Source organism: Gossypium arboreum, chromosome 11 (assembly GCF_025698485.1).
Source record: "Gossypium arboreum isolate Shixiya-1 chromosome 11, ASM2569848v2, whole genome shotgun sequence".
Classification (NCBI taxonomy): Eukaryota; Viridiplantae; Streptophyta; class Magnoliopsida; order Malvales; family Malvaceae; genus Gossypium; species Gossypium arboreum.
The window spans coordinates 38,468,778-38,495,476 of NC_069080.1; the positions used below are offsets into that span (position 1 = coordinate 38,468,778).

At 32.1% G+C, this 26,699-nt stretch overlaps 1 protein-coding gene across 1 annotated transcript; it reads right to left on the bottom strand.

The window, feature by feature from the left end:
• Window positions 1–8,997: 8,997 nt before the first annotated feature.
• Window positions 8,998–12,347, bottom strand: LOC108461671 (probable protein phosphatase 2C 63). Its single transcript, XM_017761575.2, has 4 exons — window positions 11,536–12,347; window positions 11,015–11,391; window positions 9,797–10,018; window positions 8,998–9,704 (listed from the first exon to the last, which is right to left on the bottom strand). The coding sequence occupies exons 1-4, from the start codon at window positions 11,795–11,797 to the stop codon at window positions 9,453–9,455; spliced, it is 1,113 nt and encodes a 370-aa protein (XP_017617064.1). The 5' UTR covers window positions 11,798–12,347; the 3' UTR covers window positions 8,998–9,452.
• Window positions 12,348–26,699: the final 14,352 nt, after the last annotated feature.

Genomic DNA, 26,699 nt, shown 5'->3' on the forward strand with positions numbered 1-26,699 from the left:
TCGCCAACACGCAAGCACTCACCAATGTATAATGTCAGATTCTATATAGTGATTTTGTAAACAATTAACACCTTTAGGCTATAATGCTTAATGGTAGAAACGCATGCTTCTTTATTTGGAAGCTGTAAACCTATACATAGCTCCTCTAATCCTTCTTATGGCTGTAGGATATGACTAGGAATGAGGTCAGGGTATTTAAGGAACTCATGAGCAGGGACTGCAGCTAGGTCAACGCTTGATCTGCCATAATTTATTATGGAAAATTAAGCTTTTTTCACTATTTAAGGAGCTTGTATTCAAGTGATTTTATATCTTTTATGATTATTTTAAAAATGATTTAGTTTTAAGTTTAGATTGAACAAATTGAGCTTTTATGTTGTTTTATGACCTTTTAGGCTACTTAGGCCTAAAGAGGAACTAACAAGTTAACTGAGTGTGTAGGACAACAACCTAAGCAAATAGTTAGTGGATTGCCATGAATATCGCAACATTCAAAGGGAAAGTTGTGATATTGAAGCAAGCCTTAACACTTAGCCAATTTTCCAACCCAGATTTATGAGGCAAGCTACTGGAGACAAAGTCGCAACACCAAATTGACAAAGTATCGTTACAATATCAATACCTTTTTGCTAGGTATTTATAAATTTTTAAATGGCATCGATTTTGACACTTTTTATCGATACAATTTAGTATCGATACGAAATTAACATTATGCTATTTTGAGGTATTCAGTAAGTATCGATCTAATATTGATACCTTTTAATTGGTTTGATAATTTTATCCTGGTATCAATTTTATTAGTTTTTACAGTCATTGAATCAAGGCATTAAATGCTAAAATTATCAATAATTTTACAAATGGTATTGATACTTTTTGTTGTAGGTGAATTAAATCCATTGGTATTTTCATCCCAACGACTCTATTAACTTCCACAACAACCCCAACTGTTGTAAATGAATTAGAGGGTATAAATACCAGCTTTCAAAGGTCCTGCAACAACAAAAAAGTATATTTGAGCAAAAGGATCAATCAAACAACTTTTGTGCCAAATATTTCCATAATTTTCTTTCATACACTTGTGAGCTTCATTGCTATTTTATCAGCTCAAGTTTTTTTCTTTGTAATTGAGCTTAATTTGCAAGCGCCTTGATCTTGTAAGGATTATTTCATTGTTTTCTTATTTGTATCTCTTTGAGAAGGGTTTGTGTCTTAAGGTTTGAGTAGAAACCTTAAGGGAGTTTGTAAGGTTAAACCTTGTCCTCAAAGATTATCAAATTAGTGAATTTGGGAAAATCCTTAGTGGTGGAAAGCTAAGGTAATGGAGTAGGCAATTAGAGCTGACCACCCTAAATTCTTATGTAAAGTTTTTCTATCCTTATTCTCTATCTTCCACAAATTTTTAAAAGTCAATTCATCCCTTCTTGGCAATTCTGGTTTTGATTATTTGAGCTAAAAAAATAACAAGAATAATAAATATGCAATTTTATCTAATTGTTCTAGTGTTCCATGTTTGTTAGGTTATTCCCTATTTAATATTTAACATAAACTCAGTTTCATCATATGTTGGTCTTTGATTGAGTTCATATTCATCTTCATCTCTATCTATATTTGTATAATTAATATATTCAATATCTCTTTCTATGTACTCTTAGAAGTATAGATCATCTCAAACTCGCCTATGAATGAAGTTATGAAGTATGCAACATGCTAGTACGATCCAACTTTTTTTTATGCTACATTAAGGTGATGTTATTAATATGAGAAATATTTTTCTAGAACAACAAATGTCTTTTCAACCACATTTTGCCTTGAATGTCTCAAATTCAAGAGTTCATGGGCCATCTCTAGTCTTGTGTTTAACTCCATTCTCTCAAATGATATTATTCCCCCACAATATGATGTAGGTCTCTAGTGCTTGTGTTTAGCTCAATTCTCTCAAATGGTATTATACCCCCGCGATATGATGTAGGTAAACCTTTTGCATCTGAATAATTAGTATTTACCATATAATATTTGGGTGCACGGTGCAAATAGTTTATAGCTTTAATGTAACAACCTGTTTTTAGTGGTGCTAGAAACGGTGGTTTCAAGACCCCAATTCCGGTCAGTGAGTTAGTAGTTATTATTTATTTATCATTTACAAAATTACTACTGGATCGTATAAAAAAATTTGTATGTTAATTTTACTGTTTAGTTAATTAATTAAGTAAAAAAGGACAAAATTGTAAAAGTTACGAAAGTTAAGAGTCATTAGTTAGAAGGGTTAAATGATAATTAATTTTTGAGTTAGTGGTTTTAATTGATAATTAAACCACTTATACAACTAATGGACGATAATGGCCATTGGTTATTTAATTTATAAGGTTTAAACTTAAGGTTAAAATAGTAAATAGATTAATAAAATAACATAAACAAAGATAATGAGTGATCATCTTCTTCCTTCAAACTCTTTCAATCGAAGCCACCATAGAAAGAAGCTTGGGAGAGTTGGTTCATGTTGTTGTTTTGTATGTAAGTGATTTTGGTTTTCGATTTTGTTAATTTTTGTATTTTCATGATCATTAAAGCTTAATTCATTCAACCCATATGTCATTTTGTAAAATTTTGAAGAGTTTGTGAGTTTATCATGAATGAATTTAGATGTGTTGCTGTTTGTGAATGAATTTATAAGTTTGAGGATGGTTCTAGATGGCTTTGTGATGTAGTTGTGAGTTGGTTTTGATGCTAAGAGCTTAATTGTTATAATTTTGAAATTTCAAGGGTTTCTAGCTAATATCTAGTTATTTAGGGACTATTAAAGATTTGGTACAAGTCTTTCTAATCCAATTTGTTTAAATTTAGAAAATTTTCATAGAATGTAAAAGCTTGGGGATAATTGCATAAAATGCCCTTAATTAGTGAATTGTAGAATTTTATGTTATAAGATGTTTTAAAGTGTTTAATTGAATTGATTGAGTTAAATTATTATAATTAGATCAAGAAATGAGTATCTCAGTAGATAAACGCGGAAAGGAAAAAGTAATTGAGTAATCAATGTCGAATACCAGTCGTCACTTCACAAGTAAGTTCGTATTATAATTATTCTTATGTTTTTAATGATTTTAACTTGTTACATGTTTTATTATAATTAGATTTAATGTTATTATTATCTATTGATTGATTAGAAAATAAATAGTAAATGAATAAACTAGGTGTAAGATGTACTTTATTTAGCATGCCTTGAGTCGGTGATTATTTAGTAGGCCTTGAGCCGATGTTTATTTAGCAGGTCTTGAGCCAATGATTATTTAACAGGCCTTGAGCTGATTTTAATTTAGCAGGCCTTGAGCCAGTGTTTATTTAGCCAGCTTTGAACCGGTGATTGTTTAGTAGGCTTTGAGCCAGTGATTAGTTAGCAGGTACTATATACTTGTGATATAGACTGTATTGATGGCTTGAGATCCTGCATGTGTTATGGATAATTTAAAGTTTGTGTGAGTAGCATCGTGAATCGGTTAAAGTTTTAAGTTAACTCGAATAAGTATTATTATTTTGACTATCTGAAATGAGATGTTATCATAATGATGATTTGGTTTATAATCGTTTATCATGTGGTATCTTAATGATATAAAGTATCCAAGATTAAATGTTTCAAAAAGCTAAAACGATGGTATATGAGTAAGAATTTTTAGTTACATACTTTGTATGTTTTATAATTAAGTAAAATGTATATGATCTTTGTTTACGAACTTACTAAGCTATATGAAAACTTACTTTGTTTTGGTTGTATTTCCTTGTAGGTTGTTAGACTTTTACTGTTGATTGGAAGTTTTGGAGATCACAGTATCTGGCATTTTCGGTAGTTGTTTGTTAATTCTGGCCTAATTATAAATGGCATGTATATAGGATGATGTTTTGTTAAGGTTGTGAATGTCTTGGTATTTTGATTGTAAATGTCTTAAGGTGTAAGGTTGATATATTTTTTGATAAAGATGACCTTTTGGTAATGTATGTTAAAGTCATTTTTGTAATGGTACTTAGGTTGGCATATGATGTCAAGCTTTATTGATAATGTTGTTGGTTCATGAAACCTAAATAGATGAAATAAATGAATTTAAGAACTTTGTATACAAACTAATTTGGTTTGAAATGTGATTTTTGGATTGGTAATTGAATTCTGGTGTCATTGAGGGCACATTAGTTGGGCTCTTAGGTTGTATGCTTTACTATGTTTTTGACTTGTTTGAATGCATTTGAAGGTACAAAAATGTGTGGTTTTAGGTTTAGTTTGTTACCCAAATTAATATGTGAAAGTTGCCTTGATTTTAAAGTCATTTTTAGGTACACAAGGCCTGGGACATGAGATGTCACATAGCCGTGTGTCACACACGGCCTACTCACACAACCGCGTGTCTTGTTATCTTTCATTGTAAGTTGGTTCACACGGGCAAAGTGAGTTACACAACTTGGGGACATGGCCGTGTGGCCTTGACAAACATGGGCGTAGAGAACGATACGGCCTGGGGACATGCCCATGTGACCCTAAAGAACACGGGCATAGTGAGTTACACGGTTTGAGCAAATGGGCATGTAGGGTAGCCACATGGCCATGTTTGGGACGACACGAGTTAGCCTTTTTCATACAGCCTGGCCACACGGTCGTGTGACCCCTATTTTTACTTTTCACTTAAAATTTGAAAAAGTTTCAATTTAATCCAGATTTGATCCCGGTTTGTTTTAAATGTTTTGCAAGCTTGATTTAGGTCTCAAATTGTTCGAAAAGCATGGAAAATGATTGATGATGAATTATTTTGATTATGTTTGTTTTAAATTATAAACTATGTTAAAGTTTGATAGTTGTAATATCTTATAACTTGAGACGGTGACTAGACCAGGTTTTAGGGTGTTACATTTTATCATAAAAACTTATATAAACTTAATTTGGAAAAAGGCTTATGCTAAGTTATAACCATTTTATAATATGTAAATTAAGTAAAAAAATATAAAATTTATAATATATAACCTTTATAAAAAAAAGTTTTTATAAAGTATCAAATAACTCTTATAATACTTCTTATAAATAATATTTTTTTGTTATAACTTTAGAAAGTTACTTTTTTTAAATAAGTTGTGATAAAAAGCGTAACACTTTTTTTTATGAATAAGTATATTATTTTATAATATATAACATGAATGCATAAATAAGTTACGTCCATACTCTTTATAAGTAAATATAGGGTAAAGTACACCAACAATCACTCAACTTTGATCTCAATAACAAAACAACACTCAACTTTCAACTTAGTCACTCAACTTTCAAAAAACAAGAAATCAATCACTAACGTTATCAAAAAGTGACAAATTAGTCATCCACTAACATTTTCTGTTATAGGTCTAACAAGACAGGTGACATGGTCAATTAACTAGTTGATGTGGCTTAACTCGGTGACAAGAAACAATAAAAACCATTAGAGATCCCGAACTTTCCTTCCTCACTGTTTATTCATCCCTTACAACTTCCCGTCACTTAACCTGGTGAAGAAGACTTCCAATCGATCTGTAAATTTCCTTAATAATTTTATAAATTTCCTTAACGATGTTTCGTCTGTGAATCAACCTCAATTTTATAGATTTTCTTAACAATTTCTAGATCTTAGGTTAGGTTCTATTAGGAATTAGGAATTGGGAATTGGGGCTTTTATAAATTTCCTCTCTCTGTTTTTGGGTTGAGTCGTTACAATTAGTTGAAAAATGGTGGAGATGAAGAGGCAGGGACCTTGGTTATTACTGGAGAAGAAAGCCTAAACTTCTCTCTTTCCTTTTACTTTTTCTTCTATCTTTTGCCTTCATATTGGCTCATCATTTCTTTAGCTTTTCTTTTGCTTTATCTAATCTCTCTAAGCTCTTTTTCTTCCTTTCATAGGTTTTAATTAATTGCCTCTGTTTTTTTTTTTTTTGCTCTATGTTTATGCATCTTGACTTCTTTTACATGTTTTTTAGTAGATTCTTTTGTTGTACAAAATGACAACCTTGCTAGTGATAGGATGTAAATGCTCCTCTTTGTTCTTCAATCTCTAATGGTTAGTAGTTAGTACTATTTTTTTCTTTTTTTGCACCTTCTTGGTATAACCGAATGACCTTTCATATCAGGAAATCAGCTTCTCTTCTTCTTCTTCTTCTTCTTTGCTTTTTTTACTTTTTCTATTCTTCTTCTACTTCCCAACTGGGGTTCTTAAATGGGTCTGTTTAAATGACAACAAACCCTCTAACGTGGCCGGTTAAATGACAGGTCACTTTTTCGTTACGTCTGTAAAATAAAATGGTTAGTAGAACTGATTTGTTATTTTTTGAAAGTTGAGTGGCTATTGGTGTACTTTACCCATAAATATATTATAATACTTTTATAACATGTAATTATTTTTATAATATACTTTTTGCCATAACTTTTAAAAAATAGGATTTAAATAATATAAAATTTAGTTATAACTTTATAAAATACACATAAATTATTTTTATAATATAATTTATAATAAAATAAATCTTTGACCATAGCAATCTCAAACAATCATACGTGTTTATGCTTATAATATAAATGAATTATAACTTAAACTTGTATACCAATTATTTTTTAAAAATTGAATTTGGCTGTAATTGCCTGCCTAATTACTCTAATTGTCACCTTCCTCTAAAAATTGAAAAATGTAATTGGAGTGCTCTAACTGTACTTAATTCAATGACATCTACTAATTACAACGATTACCCAAATATGCAACCATTACGTAATTACAAATAATTACATCCAAATTCAATTATTAAATCACTATCTAAACACTCTCGTAATTTATAAGATAAAATGATAGAATTGGATAAGCTAATTTTGGAGTTATTATGCTATTCAGGGTCACATAACATATTTCCTTTTATTGTTGTCTTTTAAGGCATATGAGATTTACATCATTCTTAAACTATTGGAGTAAAATTGTGATGTTTTTGTGTTTTAATTTTAAATCATTTAATAAACAAATGTTGTATTCGATTATACTTTCTATGGACTAATGTTGTTACACTTTATGGACTAATGTTATATTTAATTAGGCTTTTTGGGTTTAATTATTAAAAAGTGATTTTATTGTTATTATTTTGTTATTATAAAATTAATAATTTATTTTTAATCAAATTCCAACTTAAAAAGAATAAGCTTAATTTAGTTTCGGTTTAAAATTAAGTACGAAATTTAATAAATAAGTTTAATCGAGTTTGAGCTAAAATTCAAGTAATTCAATTATATTTTGAACCAAACTTAAGCTTAAAATAAATGTTCGTTCGATTCAATATACTTTTGAGTAATTTTGAGTAATTCAAGATTATATCTTGAACCAAACTGAGTTTAATCAATTTTAAATTTTAAATTTTGAGTCAAATTTGAACTTGAGCTTGTCAATATATGAATTTCATTCGGTTCAATTATATACCCCTAATGCAACCTCAAGAGTATTTTGACCCTTCAAATTTTACTAAAAAAAATTATTTTAGTTCTTCATTTAATTTTTTAACTCTTTTAGCCTTTAAATTTATATTATTTGTTAAATTACCTTAAAATGAATAGAAAGCTTAACGATGTGGCATTCACGTATATGCCACGTTAACAGTTAATTAATTTTAAAAATTAAAAATATTTTTATATTTAAAAATAATTAATTACTAATATAATATTTATGTCACAATCCGTATAAACAAAATTAACAAATGTGAATTTTTCATATATTTTGAAAGTGATTTAAAAATAATAAATATTTAACAGTTAAAAAATTAAATAAATAACTAAGTTTTTATAAAGTTAAAAGGACGAAATAAATTATTATCTCAAAATTTTATTGAAAAACCCACCCGTCCCTCCTTTAAAACCCGATATTCAAACTAGAAAAGAAAATTACCCGTTTCTATAAAGACGAACAACTGGAGACCATTCCTTAAGAAAAAGAGAGCTGAGCAGAGAAATTGGAAAATTTTGGGCTAGTGGTGGGACCGTATTTAAGGTATCTAGAAGGCAGGTTTGGAAGGGGCACGAAGTAAATGAAGACCTGGTAAAAGTTCTGTTTAGCTTTGAATGGCGTGAACATAACATTGTCCTAAAGTCTCATGGGGAGTTGAACGAATTGAATCTCCCAGTTTACCACTCAGTCCAACGTAGCTGCAGCATCACCAATTTCCGCCATTAATTTCTTACGTTTTTCTATAGCCGCCTGCTTGAAAGGGACAAAAGTTTAATAAATGCCACTTACATATGTATTCCTTCTACATCTTCAACTACTCTTACCCAGCAACTCACATTTGCCCATATACATTTCCTCAATTCATTATAAAAAATTTTTAATATATCATTTTAAAATTAATTATAGAATATAATTAAATTATTGATAATTTAATTTTTAAAAGAATTATTTTGCATGTAAATCCTTATTTTTTAAAAATATTTCAGTCAAAATTTAAGTGTAAGTTTTAAAGGAAAATATGATGTTAAAAAAAAAACTGTATAAAAGATAACTTAAGTAGCTCTTAATTACTTATAATTTTCCACACTCTTTTTTATAAAAAAATCATCCTCTGCTCTTTTTAATTATGGATTATTTTCAATCTGTTATCCAACAAGGGTTAGTTTTAATCCATTTAATTGGATCGAGTTAATTTTAGTCAGCTTAATCCATTTAAAATAAACTAAAATAAAATCTTACATATTTAAATTATACATTCAAAATAAATTAAATATAATATATTTCAAATTAGATAAATCAATCGGTTTAATCATAAATTTTAATAACAGAAAACCAACTTAACCAATCTAATCGATTAACCAATATAACTAACGTAACCAAAATGAATAAAACCAAGTGGGTCATTAAGTCAATTTTAACCTACTTTTGTTTACGCTGTATTATTCATGGGTCAAAAGGGCAGTGATGTAGCGAGCCCTAAAGTCTTCCGTATGGTGCATCAATCAATAATCAACTGTCACGTGTCTACCTCACCCAAAAGTTAAACTCATTTCTGGCCATCTAGCCAACATCATCATCTATCAGCAATAAACATGTAATGTATTGTTGCCTCATACCGACAAAGTGCCTAATCTTGGTTCTTCTTATTCTAGCTAATATATATATTTATCTTCAAGAGAACAAACTGTTGAGAATCTCTTTAAAAGAAAAAAGAAAGAAAAAATTGTATGCATAGTAAATTCCTACGGAGGGGGGGGGGGGGGGGAAGAGTATTTAAGATGACCAACAAAAACCAAGCAGGGAAGTGAGCAGTTGCTTCAATTTGGCACCCCTGGAAGTGACAAAACAACTATGTACAGCAACCTTGGATGAGCATATTATTTCAAATTCCCATTTTCTTCTCATCACTGGTCGTCCAACAGGATTTAATCTATGTCACATTCATATTTTTTGTTCATTCACATGATGGGGGAAAGGAAACTAATCATCAGCTTCATCGGCATTGAGCGAGAAGATATCAACAGGGGCACTGGTGCAGTCGATAAAATCGTCCTCCTTGAATCTACCATTTGAAGAACTCAACGGATGATCCAAGTATATGACTATAACGGTGATATCATCGTGGAAATGGCGTCTTACTCCTTTTTCAATCCTTTTAATATCATCGTATCTCATTTCTCTTTTCTTTGCTGCCTCCTGAACCGCAGCTCGTACCAGTCGCCTTGCTATTCCCTAGTGATATGAGACCGTATTTATTAAAATAATGTTAGAAGTCATAAAACGAGAAGGACATGTAACTATTTTATTAGGATGGGGAGCCTTACAACTCTAGGACTTTTCAGAACAATCTCACAAGCTACTTGATCACTTAATTGCTCCCAAAGCCCATCAGATGCAAAAATCAAGAACAGATCCTGAGGTTTCAACTTCCGACTTAATATAGATGGTTCTGCGGTCATTACAGGCCTTTTCAAAGGAATCGGTAAACCGAACTGGTGAATGAACTCAGGTTTCTTCAGATACATATCTCCGATGGATCTCGAGACCTGAAAGAGATGTAAAAGTTTTAGACAAAAGCCTTCTTATAAATCACATGCTGCAAATTTCCAGAAATGAAGTAATCACATTTACAGATCATAAAGTTGTAGTGAAGTAAGAGATAACAACTCATTTAAGTCTACGAGAATGGTCCCGAAACTGAAATCTTTTTGGTATTCAGTTTATTTGTGACACATGGCGTATGCCAAAATCTCAGCAAGGTTGAGGCATTGCAGTCACAAGCAACACATATTCGATATAAATGTTCATCCACCACTTATCATATGCATTCCGGGTTGTGATTCATATATCACTTTATCCACTTTTGTATTCATTACATCTACTAATATATTCCGTTTTGGGCACAAAGGGGGTCGCAATCCGGGACAGAGGGATGAGTTGTAACGCTCGGATTTGAACCCAACCAACTAGATAGTTAGATGAACCAATTAGTTAAACCATGAAATCTCACCCAATCATCTTTTTACTTTCTAGGAACAACTATAATCAAAATACTCACATTATTTGGAAAGAAATACTCACATTTGACATATCATAATATTCAAAGAAACAGTTAAAAACTACATGATATGAACAATAGGCTAAGAAAGCATAAACAGTTGGTAATATAAGAGAGGCCATTGGAACCTCACAAAGGATCAAGGTCTTCATATCTGCAAAACATGCCTAAATAATGCTAGCTCAAAAGGTTCATTTCTTCTGTTTAAGAAAGGGTGTTCACCCCAATCTTAATTGGTATTTGGAGGCATAACCTAAAGAATTAGAAGCCAAGGAACTGGCCGTTTGGATTGCAATTTACTGAAGAGAACCTAAAATTTCACCTGGCCAACATTAAGCAGATCAAATGCTCATCAAGCTGCAGGGTCAAACACTAATCAATAATAGTTCAACATTGCAATTGCTATTGTTACTTTACGATTTTAACTATCAAAACACTGAGGCCGTTGAGTAGAGAAACAGAGGGGAATTCGAGAATTTGGTACCTGAATTATGCCCTTTATCCGCCAAACTCCATGGTTATACACCACAATATGAGAATCATCGGGGTGGAGCGCCACAACCTCCTTCCTCACCTCTTCAACGGCGACATTATGATCGGTTGATAACCGCTCGGCCACCACTTGATTATTAGGTCCATTTGGAGACACTCTCCGGCCAAGAACCGCCCTTGAGTCACCAAGATTAGCCACATATAAAACATCGTTTGCAATTGCCCCAACAAGACAACACGAACCAACAGAAGCGATTTGTGGCCTGCCTGGCCACGATCGTTTCACTAAGTGCAGAAACTCCTCCTCAGTAGCATCAAAGGCTTTCTTTATTACTTCTGCTGATAACCCTCCATGCTCTGATGCAAACTCTGCCACAATTGAACCAACCAAAAGCAAAAAACAAAATGAATCTCTATTTCTCCTGTATATAAATTGATCAAAGGCCAAGGTTCGTTTACTTGTATGATTGTACCTTCAAGGTTGAAAAAGAAACCCAAGAAAGAAGAACTTACTATGAAGAAAAGGGAACAAATGTTGAGTGATGAAACGGGAAGCCTCAGGTCCACCATGGCCGTCGTAGACGCCGACGTAAGTGGCGGAAGGGGAAGTAAACACCTGACCTTGATCTTCCAAAGAGGAATTGGCTTGAACAACTGCTATGGAATAGTCCCCAGAAACGTAGGGCTTCAAATCCATATGCCATAAGAGCTCATCGCCTCCACCTCCACCTCCTCCAAAGCACATCTCTAACGGCCTTGTGCACATCTCCAACATCCTCTCTGACTCAACTTGGACCTTCTTTGAGAAACAAGAAAAGTTGTACAAGGAATCTCTAAATAAAAACAATGGGATTTCTTTAGGGAAAGAAAACAGCAGTGGATATTTCCAGGAAGTGGAGTTGTGAAATGTATGATAAAAATGAGATTATAGTATTTTGTGTTTCTTTTTCCTTTTTATGTTATAAGTTTTCTTTGAAGTTGATATTTTGGTAAGTGTAATGGGAGTTTGAAACAGGACAGAAGGACGGTTGAAATTTGGAATGGTTCAAAGTAAACGGTTAATCAAATAAGAGAAAAAGAAAAGTGGGGATTGACGTATTTGTTGGGAAAACTTATCCAGTGGATGTCAGCTACACAGAATCCAATTCCTTTACAAACTAACGCGTTGCCTCCAAATCTATCCTCTGCTTTCTTTCTTTATTTTCACACTCCCATGAATCCCATGTTTTTTTATGCTTTTCTTTTGCCCTACCTATTCCTCTTCCCACTTTTCCACTTTATCAATACTATATTTATTTTCTATGAATTTGTTCATTTTCAAATTCTGTTTTTTCAGTTGTTTTATTTGGACATTATATGAAAATACCTTTACCCTTTGAAGTAAGAGTGTTTTAGCAATTTTAATGTTGAGCTAGAGTTAATCTTACAAGTTCATGGAAGAACAATTTAATTAAAAATTATTAATATATACTTTAATATACGAAGTAACATATATTATCGATGATATTTTTATATTTTCATGAATTTTAGTATAATGAAAATTAATTTTAAGGACACTTTAATTTTATGTTTTTAACTTATCTATTTCAACCAAATTTTTCATTCGTCTTGATATAATTTTTTTTAAAACATATTTTTAGATTGATTTATTTCATTTACAAAGTGAGTGTATCAAAATTTAGTATATATTACAAGGATAGAAAAAGGTTACTCATACACGAGTCCAAGAGTGTGTTAATTGAAAAGTGAGATACAAATAATTTACCATTTCGTTTGTGGTTAGATAGATTGAAGTTTATCAAATATTATGATACAATGACTATTTTTAGTCATATATCTTTTGTTGTTACAATAACAATAATATCAACCTAATTAAGGTTATTTTGAGTTTAATGTAAATAATTAATAAAATATTAAAATATGATTATGAGATTAAATAGATATAATTTATATTTAAAAGATTGAAAACAACATGTTCAAGTGCTATTTTTTTAAGACAAGATTTTGTGAATTTACAATATAAAATATATCACTAAAGATTTTTTTGATATATTTTAAAAATTTCATTCAGATAAAATCTAATTTTTTAATTACGCTATTTAATTTAATGTAATATAAGAAAAAGAAAGAGAAACAAGGAATCATGAAAAAATCCATGGAAATGGAAACGCAGAATATGAAGGCGAAAAAAATGAGTTTCACCCCTCTTTTTATTTCCATAATTGAAGGCTTGCTTGACTTTAAGGTCTTGATTTTTGACTAATTTATGTGAATTTTGATGAGAAAAAGAGAATTTCATTGCCGTGTCTAAAAAATATCAGCAACGCTTGAAGTCAAACAGTTGTAATGAAACACAGCACATGTCACATTTACATGGAACGAGGATTTGTTTTTATGGAAAAATTGGAGTTCCTTGCCCAAGTGGGAGGGGTTAAAACAATAAACAATTTTGACTTGGGCCCCATTTTTGTTGAAATTACTTTACATTAAGTTTTTCGTAAAGCAGAGTAGGAATTTATCCAATCATCTAATTTAAAAATCTAATCTTTAATCAGGAGATCATTTTCATATCAACAAAAGATTTATTTTATCATTATACTATGAGCTTTGGTTAAATCTTTATTTCTTTTTCGAAAAATACTAATGGAAAGTGACACCGCACCTTACCTTTGAATTGTTTTATTATTTTCACTATTCCTCTTGATGAACAAGCAAATGTGGGTGACGAAGATAGAAATTACTTCAATGAAAGCCATTAAAATTTGGAGACAAGGACATGTAAGTTTGATTTGATTGCTTATTTCTATCTTCTTTAATATGTTTGGTTTGATTGAATTAAAATACAACTAATTTAGTAAAACACTCTTCAAATTTCAACATCATTTCCAATTTAAATTACTATCAAAGCCCTATCCCGCTGATAATTCTATAAGATTTCAATCATATCCTTTCATTTTAAAACAAATGGGATAATTACAAGATTTTCCCCAAAAATTTAACAAAATTATTAATGTGGTATATATATTTTTAAATTTGTATTGATATGTTATATCTACTTTTGTTCCACCTAACCTTTTCATACTCCAATCTAAGGAGTTAGACTTTGACACATATTGACATTTGGACCACTGAAAGAGTGCCACATGCCACTGTGGGCAAAGGAAAAAAGTTAAACAATTAAGGAAGAGGGACTTCCATAAATATTTCCCTTTTCTTTTTTTTTAATATCAAAATTATTAAATAAACTTTTTTATTGTAATAAAATTTATTTTCCTTTTTCCTTATCTTTTATTCTAAATTAGAAAATTCAGATTTTCATCTCTAATGGCTTATCAGAAATTTTACTGTTCTTCTCTCATATCTAATTTAGACTTGAATAATTTTATGATGAACTAAGAAGGTAAGAGGAAAAGCAATGAAAAGGGCTCAATTTCTTATTGCTACTCAAATTTGCAGCATTGTTTCATTTCTTCAGTTAAAAATGAAAAAGATTACATGGGTGGTAGAGAGAATAGACACTTGTCATCATCCAAAGAATAAATAAAAAGAGATAGAAAAATATTAATCGTTTACAACTTGATTTTTTCTTGATAGAATTCACAGCTTGTTTTCTAATTTATACATAATATGCATGCCTTTCGACCTATAGACAGTCAGAGTTGCGAATGATCTATTCATCAAACGGGATGAAAACAAAAACATAAGGAATAAATTATGCTTATAGTACTGATACAGTGCTATTTTACCTAGAGAAATTATTTTCCCTATAGGTTCTCTTAAGCAATTGAATAGCAGCCTCAATAATAGATGTGCATCTTCCCCCATTTCTTTCTAGTCAAACATATTTCAATATTTCCTTGCCAAGCAGCTCCAAAAGCTTTCAGCTTTAGGAGGTTCAGGTTCACCTCTTAAACATCCGAGTAGTGGGGATGTAGAGGAGGTCGAGGGTAGTAAAATATTTTATGCACACGATGATCTAACGATGGATAACGACAAATCAATTTTTTTTTAAACTTTGTTTGTGTAATGCCCCAAAATTTGAGTCTTCGTTTGTTAAATTTTTTTAATAATTAAGTATCTGCTTCAGTAGTTAAGTGTCATGTTTGTGTGTTTGAGGTTGTGGGTTTAAGTCTCACTGTTGGAAAAGAATGAGCTTGCTGGTCCAATGGTTAAACTTCTGTATACCCTTTGATTTTGTGTTTGAGTCCTGTGTAAGTGATGAAGAAATGTTTTGCCATTTTGTGAAATCAATCTTATTTTTGAATTATTAATTGATTTTCTTTTCCAAAATTCCTCTTTTTGATTTTTTTTTACATTTCAAAGCTTTTCTTTCCTTTTTTTTTTCCGTTACTATCGTTGTTCTTTTTTTTTTTTTTGTTCTTTCCTTTCATTTCTTTATTAATCTGGCTACTAGATTTGTCGAGGAATTGGGTTGTTCTTTATTTGATTGACAGGCTAATAGCGTAAGTTTCATTGTTGTTTTCTTCTATTATTGCTTGATTTTTGTTTGTTTCTTGTCGGGGTTTTCTATCGTTCCGTTTTGAACTTCTTGTTAAGTTTTCAGCTGGTTTCTCTTTAGGTGTAGAAGTTGTGAATCAAGGCTATTCCACGATTTAAGTTCTCATATCGTCATTTCACGCAACGATAAGTGTTTATCTTTGTGATTTGGGGTTTTGCATCGAAGTTCTTTAACGTAATTTTGGTTCAGTGTTAATTTAACGTTTTGGTTTGATTTAATCGATTAATTGGGCAATTGATTGTCGTTTTTAGGTTTTGGAATCGTCTACGTTACTTTTGCATTGAAACCATATGAGGTGTGTAACAAAACCTAAGATTTTGTGAACGACGAAAGCTGAAAATCATGGCTGTCGACACTATACGGTTTTGTGTAAAGCCGTGTGGTAGGCCGTGTAAGACACTAACTTGGGTCACATGGGTATGTGACACGGACGTGTGTCTAGGCTATGTGAGAAACTATTTTGATTGTGACTCACACGAGCTAATGACACGAGCGTGCGTCTAGACTATGTAATTCTCTCACTTGAGCCACATGAGCGTGTGTTAGGCCGTGTGTTTGACTATGTAACTCTCTGACTTGAGTCACATAGCCATGTGCCTAGCTATGTGACAAATCGTGTGAGGCACTGAGATGAGCCACACGGCCCAAGCCTTAAACATTGTAAACGTTGTTCGAATCGAGTGTAGGCCTTCTATAAGGTCCGTATGATCAGAATTAGGTTACGTAACTTGGTATTTGATGACCTGATGATGAAAAATCTATTATCTGTATATATACTTGATGTGATATCTACTATATGAGTATGATTTGCATTATCTGAATATGCTCTAACTCTATATCACAATATACGCATTTCTGATATCTGATAGCTTTATATCTACATTGGGTTGGGAATTGTGTAAAGGAGGAAGTGTGGCAATTTAATAATCTGCTGTTGTTAAGCCAAAAATATATCTAATTTTGGCGATTTATTGCACTTTAATTTGGTAGGTAGTCTGCAATTATTTTGAAAAGTGACGTGCAATCACTATGCGGTGTGTAGGATTGGACAAGTACCTGATACCCTAAATGTTGTGTAGGGATGGACGAAGATGGTTTGTAGAGGATAAGGGTAGGATTATGCATCTATATCTGATAAGATCTGTATATGTATTTGTATTTGCCTCTAACATGCTCTAATTCTGAATTATGTTTTTGAACAGGGAAATTGCCTGGATAATAATACCTGAAGCATGTCTGTTATTATTTTGTTTAATTGATTAGATACGTTACACACTGAGTTTGAAAACATATTCGTCTATTTGTTTGAATTTCAGGTAATCTACAAACTTAGGTGGGTCAGTGTAGCGGGAGCTCGGTCGTCTCTGTTAGGTTATTTTACTGTTTTATTTGCACTGATACTATTGCATACTTTTCGGGTTGTTGTTTTTAATTTGGATAGTCATGTTTTGGTTTAACTGTTTAAAGGGTTTAGACTGTTAAAATTTTCAAGTAAATTAAGTTGAACTTTTCGAAAATGGTTATTGTAACTCTCTAGATTTGGCCATAACATCTAGGCTTGGTATGCAACAACCCAATATCAGTGGTGTCGAAAACACTGGTTTTGAAACCACAATTCTAACGAGTGAGTTATTATTTTATTTATTTAAAGTCTATGGGATTATATTAGGGTTGTATTAAAGTTTTGTTAAGTAATTTTGAAGTTTAAATAGTTATTTAGGTAAAAATGACTAAATTGTAAAAGTTGTAAAGATGAGTTTCAATTAGTTAAACGAGCTAAATGGCTATGTAAAGAGAAGTTAATGGACTTAGATGTTAATTATACCATATATGTTGATGGTAGATAAATATGAACATGATTTAGTTATTTTGTAAGTTAATAACCAAGTTTAAAATGGTAATTTAGTAATTAAATTAAAAGAAAAAAAACTAAAGCATGTTATCATCTTTTTATTTCATATATCACGAATTGTAAAAAGGAAAGAAACTCCATTGTTGAATGCTTGGTTCGGCTAAGCTTTGTTCTAGTGCATGGTATGTATTTTTCAATCCATTTTTCATGATTTTTGTGTTTTTGACCTCGTTTTAGCTTAAACTACTTAGCCCAAGGGTTAATTTGAAAAACTGTTAAAAGTTGAAGGACATAACATGAATGAAATGAATGTGTTTTGATGTTAATTGATAGATTATCAATCTTAGTTGTTAAATAAACTTGTTTTGTTAAGTTGTTTTTGATGAACTTTGGATTAGGGATTAAATTGTTGAAAGTGTAAATTTATGGGTTTTATTGTGAAATGTTGGTAATTATGGGTTGTTCTAAGGCCCCTTTTAAAATTCGTTAACATGAATTTAGGTTAAAATGGTTAAAATTCAAGTTACGAGCTTAAGGATTAAATTGTGAAAAGTTAAAATATTAGGGGTAATTTTGTAATTTTATATTAATATGAAGTTACTTGAAGTAATTAATTTAATGGAGTTATCTATTTAGATCAAAATAAATAACAACTGGATTTAAATTGAGAAAAGGCGAAAGCTTCGAATTAGTTATCAACTCTAATTCTACGACTATAGTTGTCGAGGTAAGTTCGTATAAATTATAATTTTATTAATGATAGTTTGATTGATTGTCAGTTATATTGTGTGCTATAAATTGATGTGAAAACGCATGTATGTCGATGCTTTGAGGAATTGACGAATAATAGTTCTGTTTGAACCTTAAGAATTCTTAGAACACGAATGACTTGTCATTAGGAATTTCATGTTTTGGGTGCTGGTCTTAAATGTCCTACCGATGGATGAGGTCCTACATTTGTTGTGAATTCTCCATATCTCATGTGAGCAATATTGTGTAGCTAACATTCCAACCCACAGCTCATGTGAGCAAGCCCATTTCACAGCTCATGTGAGCACTATTGAAAAGAAAATGTTACGGTTATATGGAAAGGCACACTATGTGTGAGCATTCCTGAGTATCCAATGCAAATCTAGATGGTTCAACACGTAAGTAAAGGGGATGGCATGATATATATACAAATGGATATAGATTTATGATCTTATGAAATTATTAATGTGATAAATGATGTGTACATGAAAATCCACTCATGATATGATTGAACTTATATGTATCATGTATGAATTTACTAACTTGTGAGTTTAATGGTGCTTGAATAAGGTTTTACTAAGCTTATGGTCTTGGTAATGTTGTTATGCTTATTGTATAATTTGAGCATAAGAAATGGTAAGTTATGTTTCAGTTTATACAAGCTTACTAAGTACTATTTGCTTACGTAGTTATTTTCCTTTATTTCATAGATTATCAGAAGCTTGACTAGTTGAAAGCTTGACAGAGATCTATCACACTATCTAGCAACCATTTCGGTAGTTTTCAAGTTATTTTAGCCAAGGTTATAAATGGCATGTATAGGATCTTTTGCAATGGTATTTCATGAATGTGTTAATGGTTGATTTGGTATTTATATGCTTTTGAAGTTTATGTTTGGTTTGAAGGACTTTTAATGCCTTGTAAAGTTAGGTCATTTTGGTGACTTTTATGTGCTTGTATATAAGATTCTTTTGGTATGTTTGTGATGGCATGTAAGTGGTCATTTCTTATATCATTTGGTAGGTAAATGAGCTAGGTTTTAATGCTTTAAGTATGGTCATGTTGACTTGTTTTGGTTAATGATGTTTTGGTATAAATGTGGTGCCTTTCAATGGCATATTGGTTAGATGAATTGGGATGTTTGAAATGGTATGTTTAGGTGTATTTGAATGATGTTTAAATCTCTTGAATGTATGCACAAATGGGATAGTTGATTAGGTGTGTTTTGGTCTTAAGATGGATTAAATTTAGGGTCAAATTATGGATCACACGGCTTGGGACACGGGCTATCACACGGCCTGGCTACATGGTCATGTTTCATTTGTAAATTCATAGTGTATTAAGTGAATGAGTTACACGGCCTAGCACACGGCCTGCGACACGGTCGTGTGTGGCAACTCAGAGAGTTACATGGCTTGACATATGGCCTGCGACATGGCTGTGTGACCCTACACAGTGAGTTACATGAGTGAAAACACGGGTTGGGACACGACTATGTGTCTCCTTGTTTGATTGTTACATGGCCTGGGCTATGTCACGTGGCTTAGCCACACAGCCGTGTGACCCCTTTTTTTAATTTTTTCCACTTTTTCCCATATCTTCTGTTTTGTTTCAAATTAGTCCCGAACTGTTTCTAAGCTATTTTTTAGTGCCTCGAAGGCTCAATTTAGGGACCAAATGCTTATGTTTGATTGGTTTTTTATTGAGATTAATTTATTAAATGTTATGATAATGTTGTTTCGGTAACCCTAATCAATGACAGAGACGAGATAGGGATGTTACGGGGTATAAGGTGTTATAATTTGGACTTTTTGTTATTTTTTATGAAATTTGAAATGAGAAAGAGAGAGGGGAATGACGAGCTTCATTTTAGAGTGAGAAGTAAGCCACTAGATGGTATAAAGGTGGCAGTAATAGGAGTAGAAACGACTAGGGTTCATCATGGAAGAATGAAAAGAAAAAAAAAAGAAAGAAAGAAAAGAGAAAAAATAAAGAAAATAAATCTGGTATTATATTTTTTTAGAGTTTAAGGCATTCATTTGAATATAAGTTCACTAGTTTTTTATGAGAAGATGTGAGTTTAAGATCATCACACATACTAACGTTAAACAAGACCAAGATCATGCCTCAAACAAGTTTTATGGCAAGCTTAACATACAAGTTCAACCATAGCCACAATTACCATATAACTATCCACTCAAAAATGACCATTTGCAAGAAAATGTGCCCTTATATATATGCCACAATACTTGAAATCAAATTGAACATGACTCTACCTATTCAACAATAGTATGATGTTTGCAAAGATCCAGCTTTGAGAGTTTCGCAAGTTGATAATCTACAAGTAGGAGAAACAATTAGAGTAAGCATACAAATGCTTAGTAAGTTCAATGGAAAATATTATGCTTACCTTGGTCATAGCTAAGCATGTTAGCTACCATAGTTTGGGCTAGAACATGGCACTTAAAATAGCAAAGTGTGCATAAGTGTTCATACACATTAAACATCAAAAGAAAAACTCAAACATAACCAATTATACCACTTGCACATAACTCACATTAATGTCATATTCTATCATCAATCTAAAATATTATACTAATTTCACCTATTTCATTTTGATGAAACATTCTATTATCAATATATAAGTTCACATAAATACATATTATTCATTTCAGTGACATATCAAATTGATTCATCGAATCCATTTCATTACATTTTTAAGTTTCCAATTTCAATTATAATGTTTTGCCCAATAGAGCCCTAGTAAAATGGACTCAAATACACGTGTTAACTACACCATTCCAGGTAGCTCATAAGAGCTTAAACTATACCACACCAAGGCGTCAAGGTGCAAAGCCCGTAAGCATCAAATGCATATTCATATGCAAATACATCCCTTCACCACACCAAGGTCTCTATAGAGACTTATATTACTCGATAATTCGCAGCAAATGCTGGATTTAGATATAACCTGTAATAATCTTTGTACAATCACATATCTCGTACAAGTGCACATAAAACCCTATTGACATGCCAACCGCATCCTAACCTTTTACTAAGTTCACATGGGCATCAATTATACATATTTTCATTATCATCCCTACAAATAACCATTTTCACATGTTTATAGCCTGTGATGATCCACATTTACATATCATACCTTGTAATCAGTTACTTTGCGTTTTCACATCCTCCAATCATTCACATTCATACCCTGTACCAATTCATATAAATTAACAATTCTCAATTCATTTCAATTCCATTCAAGTCTAACTCATTACCTAGTCATATATGCCAATTTAATTAACATCCAAAGTTATGTTCAAACATAATAGTAATGAAACAAAACATAAACACACATATAACAAAAAAGATCAGTAGTAAGTTCCATTTGAACTTGCCTTTTCAAAATACAAAACAAGTGGATCTTTTAGGGACTAATCCATAATTTTAGCTTTTCCCATATTAACTCCACTTTGATCAAATTCTTCATCTATATAAATATTTTGTTTTAAAAAATCAATACAAATCAGTATTACACAATATTATGAGATGCAAGATCCAAAAAATCCATTTTTGATTTTTCCACATATTTTACATTTTATTCAATTTAGTACATAAACTCGAGATAATCATAATTTTCAATTCCTAGCTTCGGATCAAAATTTAATTTGGCATATTCTCATTAGGGACCTTATGCTTTATAATTATAATATAATTTCATGACAAGTTTTACATTTATTCAACTTGGCCCCTAATGTAATAAAGTTAAAAACAAGCTAAATTAACTTTACAAGCTAGTCATTTTCACAACCTAAGCTTAAAACCTATCAATTTCAAGCCTAGTTCATCAATTAATCAACAATGACAACTCCGAAAAACTTTAAAATTTATCAAAATCGATACATGGCACTACAATAAAATAGTCTTAATACGAAACTTTTGGGCCGGCACTTTCTTAAATGTTGGGATAGACTTTTCGGCATACACTTTGGCCAACTCTTTGTCTTAGGGTTGTGATAGGCATGCCTAAGGCAACGCTTAAATAAGAGTTGGTTTTATCTAATACTATGCAGGCACTTTCCTAAGTGTTGGGATAAACTTGCCGACATACGCTTTGGCAAACTCTTTATATAAAGGTTGGGATATCCATGCCTAAGGCAACGCTTAAATAAGAGTCAGTTTTTTCCAACACCATGCCAACACTTTTGGGTTGACACTTTCCTAAGTGTTAGGATAGACATATCCGCTTCTCTGCCTTAGCTCATCGTCTTCCCCTCTAAAATTTTCTGTCTCCAGCACTCGCCATCTCCGTTCCAGTACGAATTCTCCTAATCCCTAGCCTCTTTTTTTTCAATTCAGTGTCTTTTTTTTTTACTATTATTTTTAGTCTCAGTCTTTGTAAGTAATAACACATCATATTATAAAAGTTGAATGAGCTTTTTTATTTATTTGTAGGGGTTTTGCATTTTAGTAATCTGTTGCCTAAAGTGACAACTTTGGAAAAAGCCTCCTCCACTGGTCCGACCGATATTTCGATGAAAATTGTGACCACATGGTGATAGTTGAAAAAGTTCCGGAGATTGAGAATAATAATGTCTTCAATGAAAAGCTACGACTTGAATAACCTAAAGTAGAGTTAACTATTGATGATGACTCGCAGATGTTTGAGTTTTTGGAGAAACTTAATATCAAGGTTTAACCTCTACTTAATGTTGGGAAATGTGCCCATATTGTAGTAAACATATAACTATTTTCTATTTATTTGACCGATAAATAAATAAATAAAGTTAATTTCACATTTCTCTATTATATCTTTTGTATTTATGTCTTTTATATTTTGCATGCATTGCAAAATTGTGATAACCAAATATTAGTTCATTGATTATCTAAAGTTCAAACTGAAGATAAGCGACATTGTAAAGAACGTTTACATTGTGAGAAAGGCAGCTTACTTCAGTAGATAATTTAAATGAGCCTGTAATCCCGCAAAAGAATCAAAGTTAGCATTTGATTCAAATACTAAAAAAGATTATTATGTTGTCTACAATTCCAATTAGGGAGATGGCTCGTCTTGGCTATCGGAGCAGTTGACTACATGGGTAGAGACATAGATGTATTCATTTGTAGAATGATAGATTGGACTAGACCCAAGATGAATTAATTCTGAATCCATTTGTGAATTAATTCATTTGTGACGTTCATAGTGTTGTTTACCTAAATCCTGAGTTAGTCACTGACCATACGTATGCAACTCATGTGCTTTATATAAGTGGAGGCTTATGCTCTAAAGATGATCGAGCCCATAGTCGATATTGTAATAGTCTAATTTAGACCCTAGTCAGAATAGTGGTTTCGGGACCACAAATTCGAGTCAGAAAAATATTTTAAATATATTTTCCGTGTTTATAATATGTGAATTGACATGTGTGAAAGTTTTGTATGAAAATTCGATCGTTTGTGTGTTTAATTTTAAAAAAAGACCTAATACATAAAATGTAAAAGTGGACTTCTATTTGTTAAAGTGCCTATTTCTTATGTCTTATTAAATGTGGGGTCCGTATATTGTTATAAAACCATTAGCTTGATGGATGGACAAACATGTCCATAGTTGATGGATTTTTAATGTATGTTTATTAAGGGCAAACTTGGTATTTGAATAATTAAGCTTAATTAAAATAAAACAAAAGTCATATTTTTGTTTTTCATATATGGTTTCCGAAAATGCTAAGTAAAAGAAGAAGAAAAAGAGTTTAGGGTTTGGCTAAGATTTTGCTTGATTGAGGTATGTCTTTTGATCCGTTTTTGATAAATTCTACGTTTTTGTGATCGTTGCTTAGAGTTCTATCAAGCCCATGTTTGAATTTCTAATTTTGATGATGATTTTGAGTTATGCTATTGATGAAATTATAAGTTTTGTGAAGTTAGTTATTGGTAAATGAATGATATGTTTTGGGTTAACATATTTTGTCCTTGAATTTTTAATGAATTTGAGTAATTTGGACTAAATTGTGAAAAATGATATTTTGGGGAACTAAAATGTGAAATAAATGAAACATATGGGCTTATATGAATACTATGAGAATTCGGCCTAACATGGGTATATGGAAATTTTGTATATTTTGTGATTTTTGTGATTAGGGATTAAAGTGTAAAAATGTAAAAATATGAGGGCTAATTTGTAAAATGCCTTAATATGTGCATTTGGATCAATTTGAATGATTTGGTGAATAAAATAGCTAAATTTGAATTTATATATATCAAGAACCAAAGAAAATGGAAAAAGATCAGGGGAAAATGAAAGTCGTTGATTAGTCGCTTGTTTCTGTTCATTTCCGTACAAGGTAAGTCTATTACAAATAAATGTGTTTTGAATTGAATTACTATCGATTACATGCTATTGAACTATGATGAATGATTATATGAGTTAAGAAATATGAGATGTCCGAGAAAGTATCGACAAAGTTCCGACGTCCGAAAAGCCCCGTATGAATTATAGGAATAGTTAGGATACATATGTCATGACATAGGATCCGACATGTGATTTCGTGTAAGACCACATTTGGGACGTTGGCATCGACTTATGATTTTTGTGTAAGGCCATGTCTAAAACATTGGCATCGTATTTCATTTCATGTAAGACCCTGTCTGGGACAGTGGAATCGACATTTGATTACATGTAAGACCACGCCTGGGACGTTGGCATTGTATGAGCTTTTTGAGTTATCCGCGTATTTTATGATTCTGAACGGCTCAACGGGCATTCCAAGAAAATGAATGACTATGTGAATGTGTATCGGATTCAGGTACGTTTGAATTGTATACTATGTTTGAGAATAAAAGTTAAATATATGTACTTTTGTGAACTTATGGTATAAGTATGAGAAAATATGCTATATGTACAAATGAATTGAGAAATTTGTAGTGTATATGAACCATGTGGTTGATGATAGTATTTGGCTTTGGAATATATGTAACTTGATGATGTTTATGTGCTTATAAAGTTAAGTTTATTTGTATATGGCTTACTAAGCTTTGGAAAGCTTACTTTGTGTGTTTATCATTTTTTTTAGATATAGAAGCTATTGGAAGCATGCGGATCGTCGAGGATTATCACCACACTATCGACTTTATTTTGTTACCTTTTGAAAATGTGAATATTAAAGTATGGCATGTATAGGTTTTGTAAAGTGTATGTCATGCCATGTGATATGGCTAGATTATGGCTAAACTTGTCATGCCATGTGATATGGCTAGATTATGGCTGAACTTATAGTTTGATTTTGGTATATGATATGTAATGCAAATTATGCCTATGTGATGTGTTTATGAATGACCAAGAGATTTGGTAAGTTTTTGGTATGTGCTAATTATGGAATTGGTAAGAATGTGGTATGAGATTGAATGAGTATATTATGGTTATAAACCATATGTTTTGGTATGTTTTTGGCTTAAGGAATGACATGATTTGGTATGTGTTACAAGCATGAAATTGTTGTTACTGAAATGGCATGAAAATTGAACGTTTTGGTTGTGAATTGGTTGAAAAATTGGTATAAAATGATGTGGATTTGATGATTGTAGGGGAGGACCCGTAATGGGTGGCAAATTGGCCTCGTAAATTGCCTATTTTTGCCTACACGGGTAGAGATACGGGCGTGTGTCTTAGCCGTGTTGCTCGAGGGCCATTTCGAAATAAGCCTGGGTAGACCACACAGTCACACACACGGACGTGTGCTAGGCCATTTGGCCAAGTTAGTCTCGACCACAGGCTAGACACGCGGACGTGTGACTGGCCGTGTAACTCTAGTCAGAGCCTTTCTAATTTTCACACAGCCTGGCACATGGGCGTGTCATGTGGCCATGTGGACAAGTCAGTTTGTATGCCCTGTTTTGACACAGCCTAGACACATGGGCATGTTTAATGCCGTGTAAGGCACACAACCTGTTCCCACGAGCGTGTGACCTGTATAACTTTAAAAAATGTTTAAGTGTTCAAAAAATTTTGTATGAGCTCGATTTAGTCCCGACCCTTTCTAATACATGATTAAGGTCTCGATGACCTGTATAAGGGACTCTATGGTAATGTTTGACTATGATTGTGAATGATGTATATGAATTTTTCGTAAAATATTTCGATTTGTCTGGTAACGCCTTTAACCCTAGTCCAGCTACAGATACAGGTTAGCGGTGTTACATTTGGTTGGTATCAGAGCTATAGTTTAATCGATTCTAGGACTAACGTAGCGTGTGCGAGTCTAGCTATACATGCCATATTTATGAACTACGATAGTGTGATGAATCTTGACAATGAAAATGTGTTTTTATATAGCAAATGAATCCCGAACGAGCCGTAGCTGACGATGTAAAAAGTAATGCGCCTACTCCCACGCAAGGGACAGCGCCATCCGACTCTAAACTGGCTATGAATAGCCATGATGGAGAGACTAGACAAGCCTGTTATCAAATAATGAATGATTGGTTCAGTTAGTACATTAGAACTAATCAGGGTGCTCAACAACCCCCAACCCCGACTAATCCTCCACAACCCCCTAC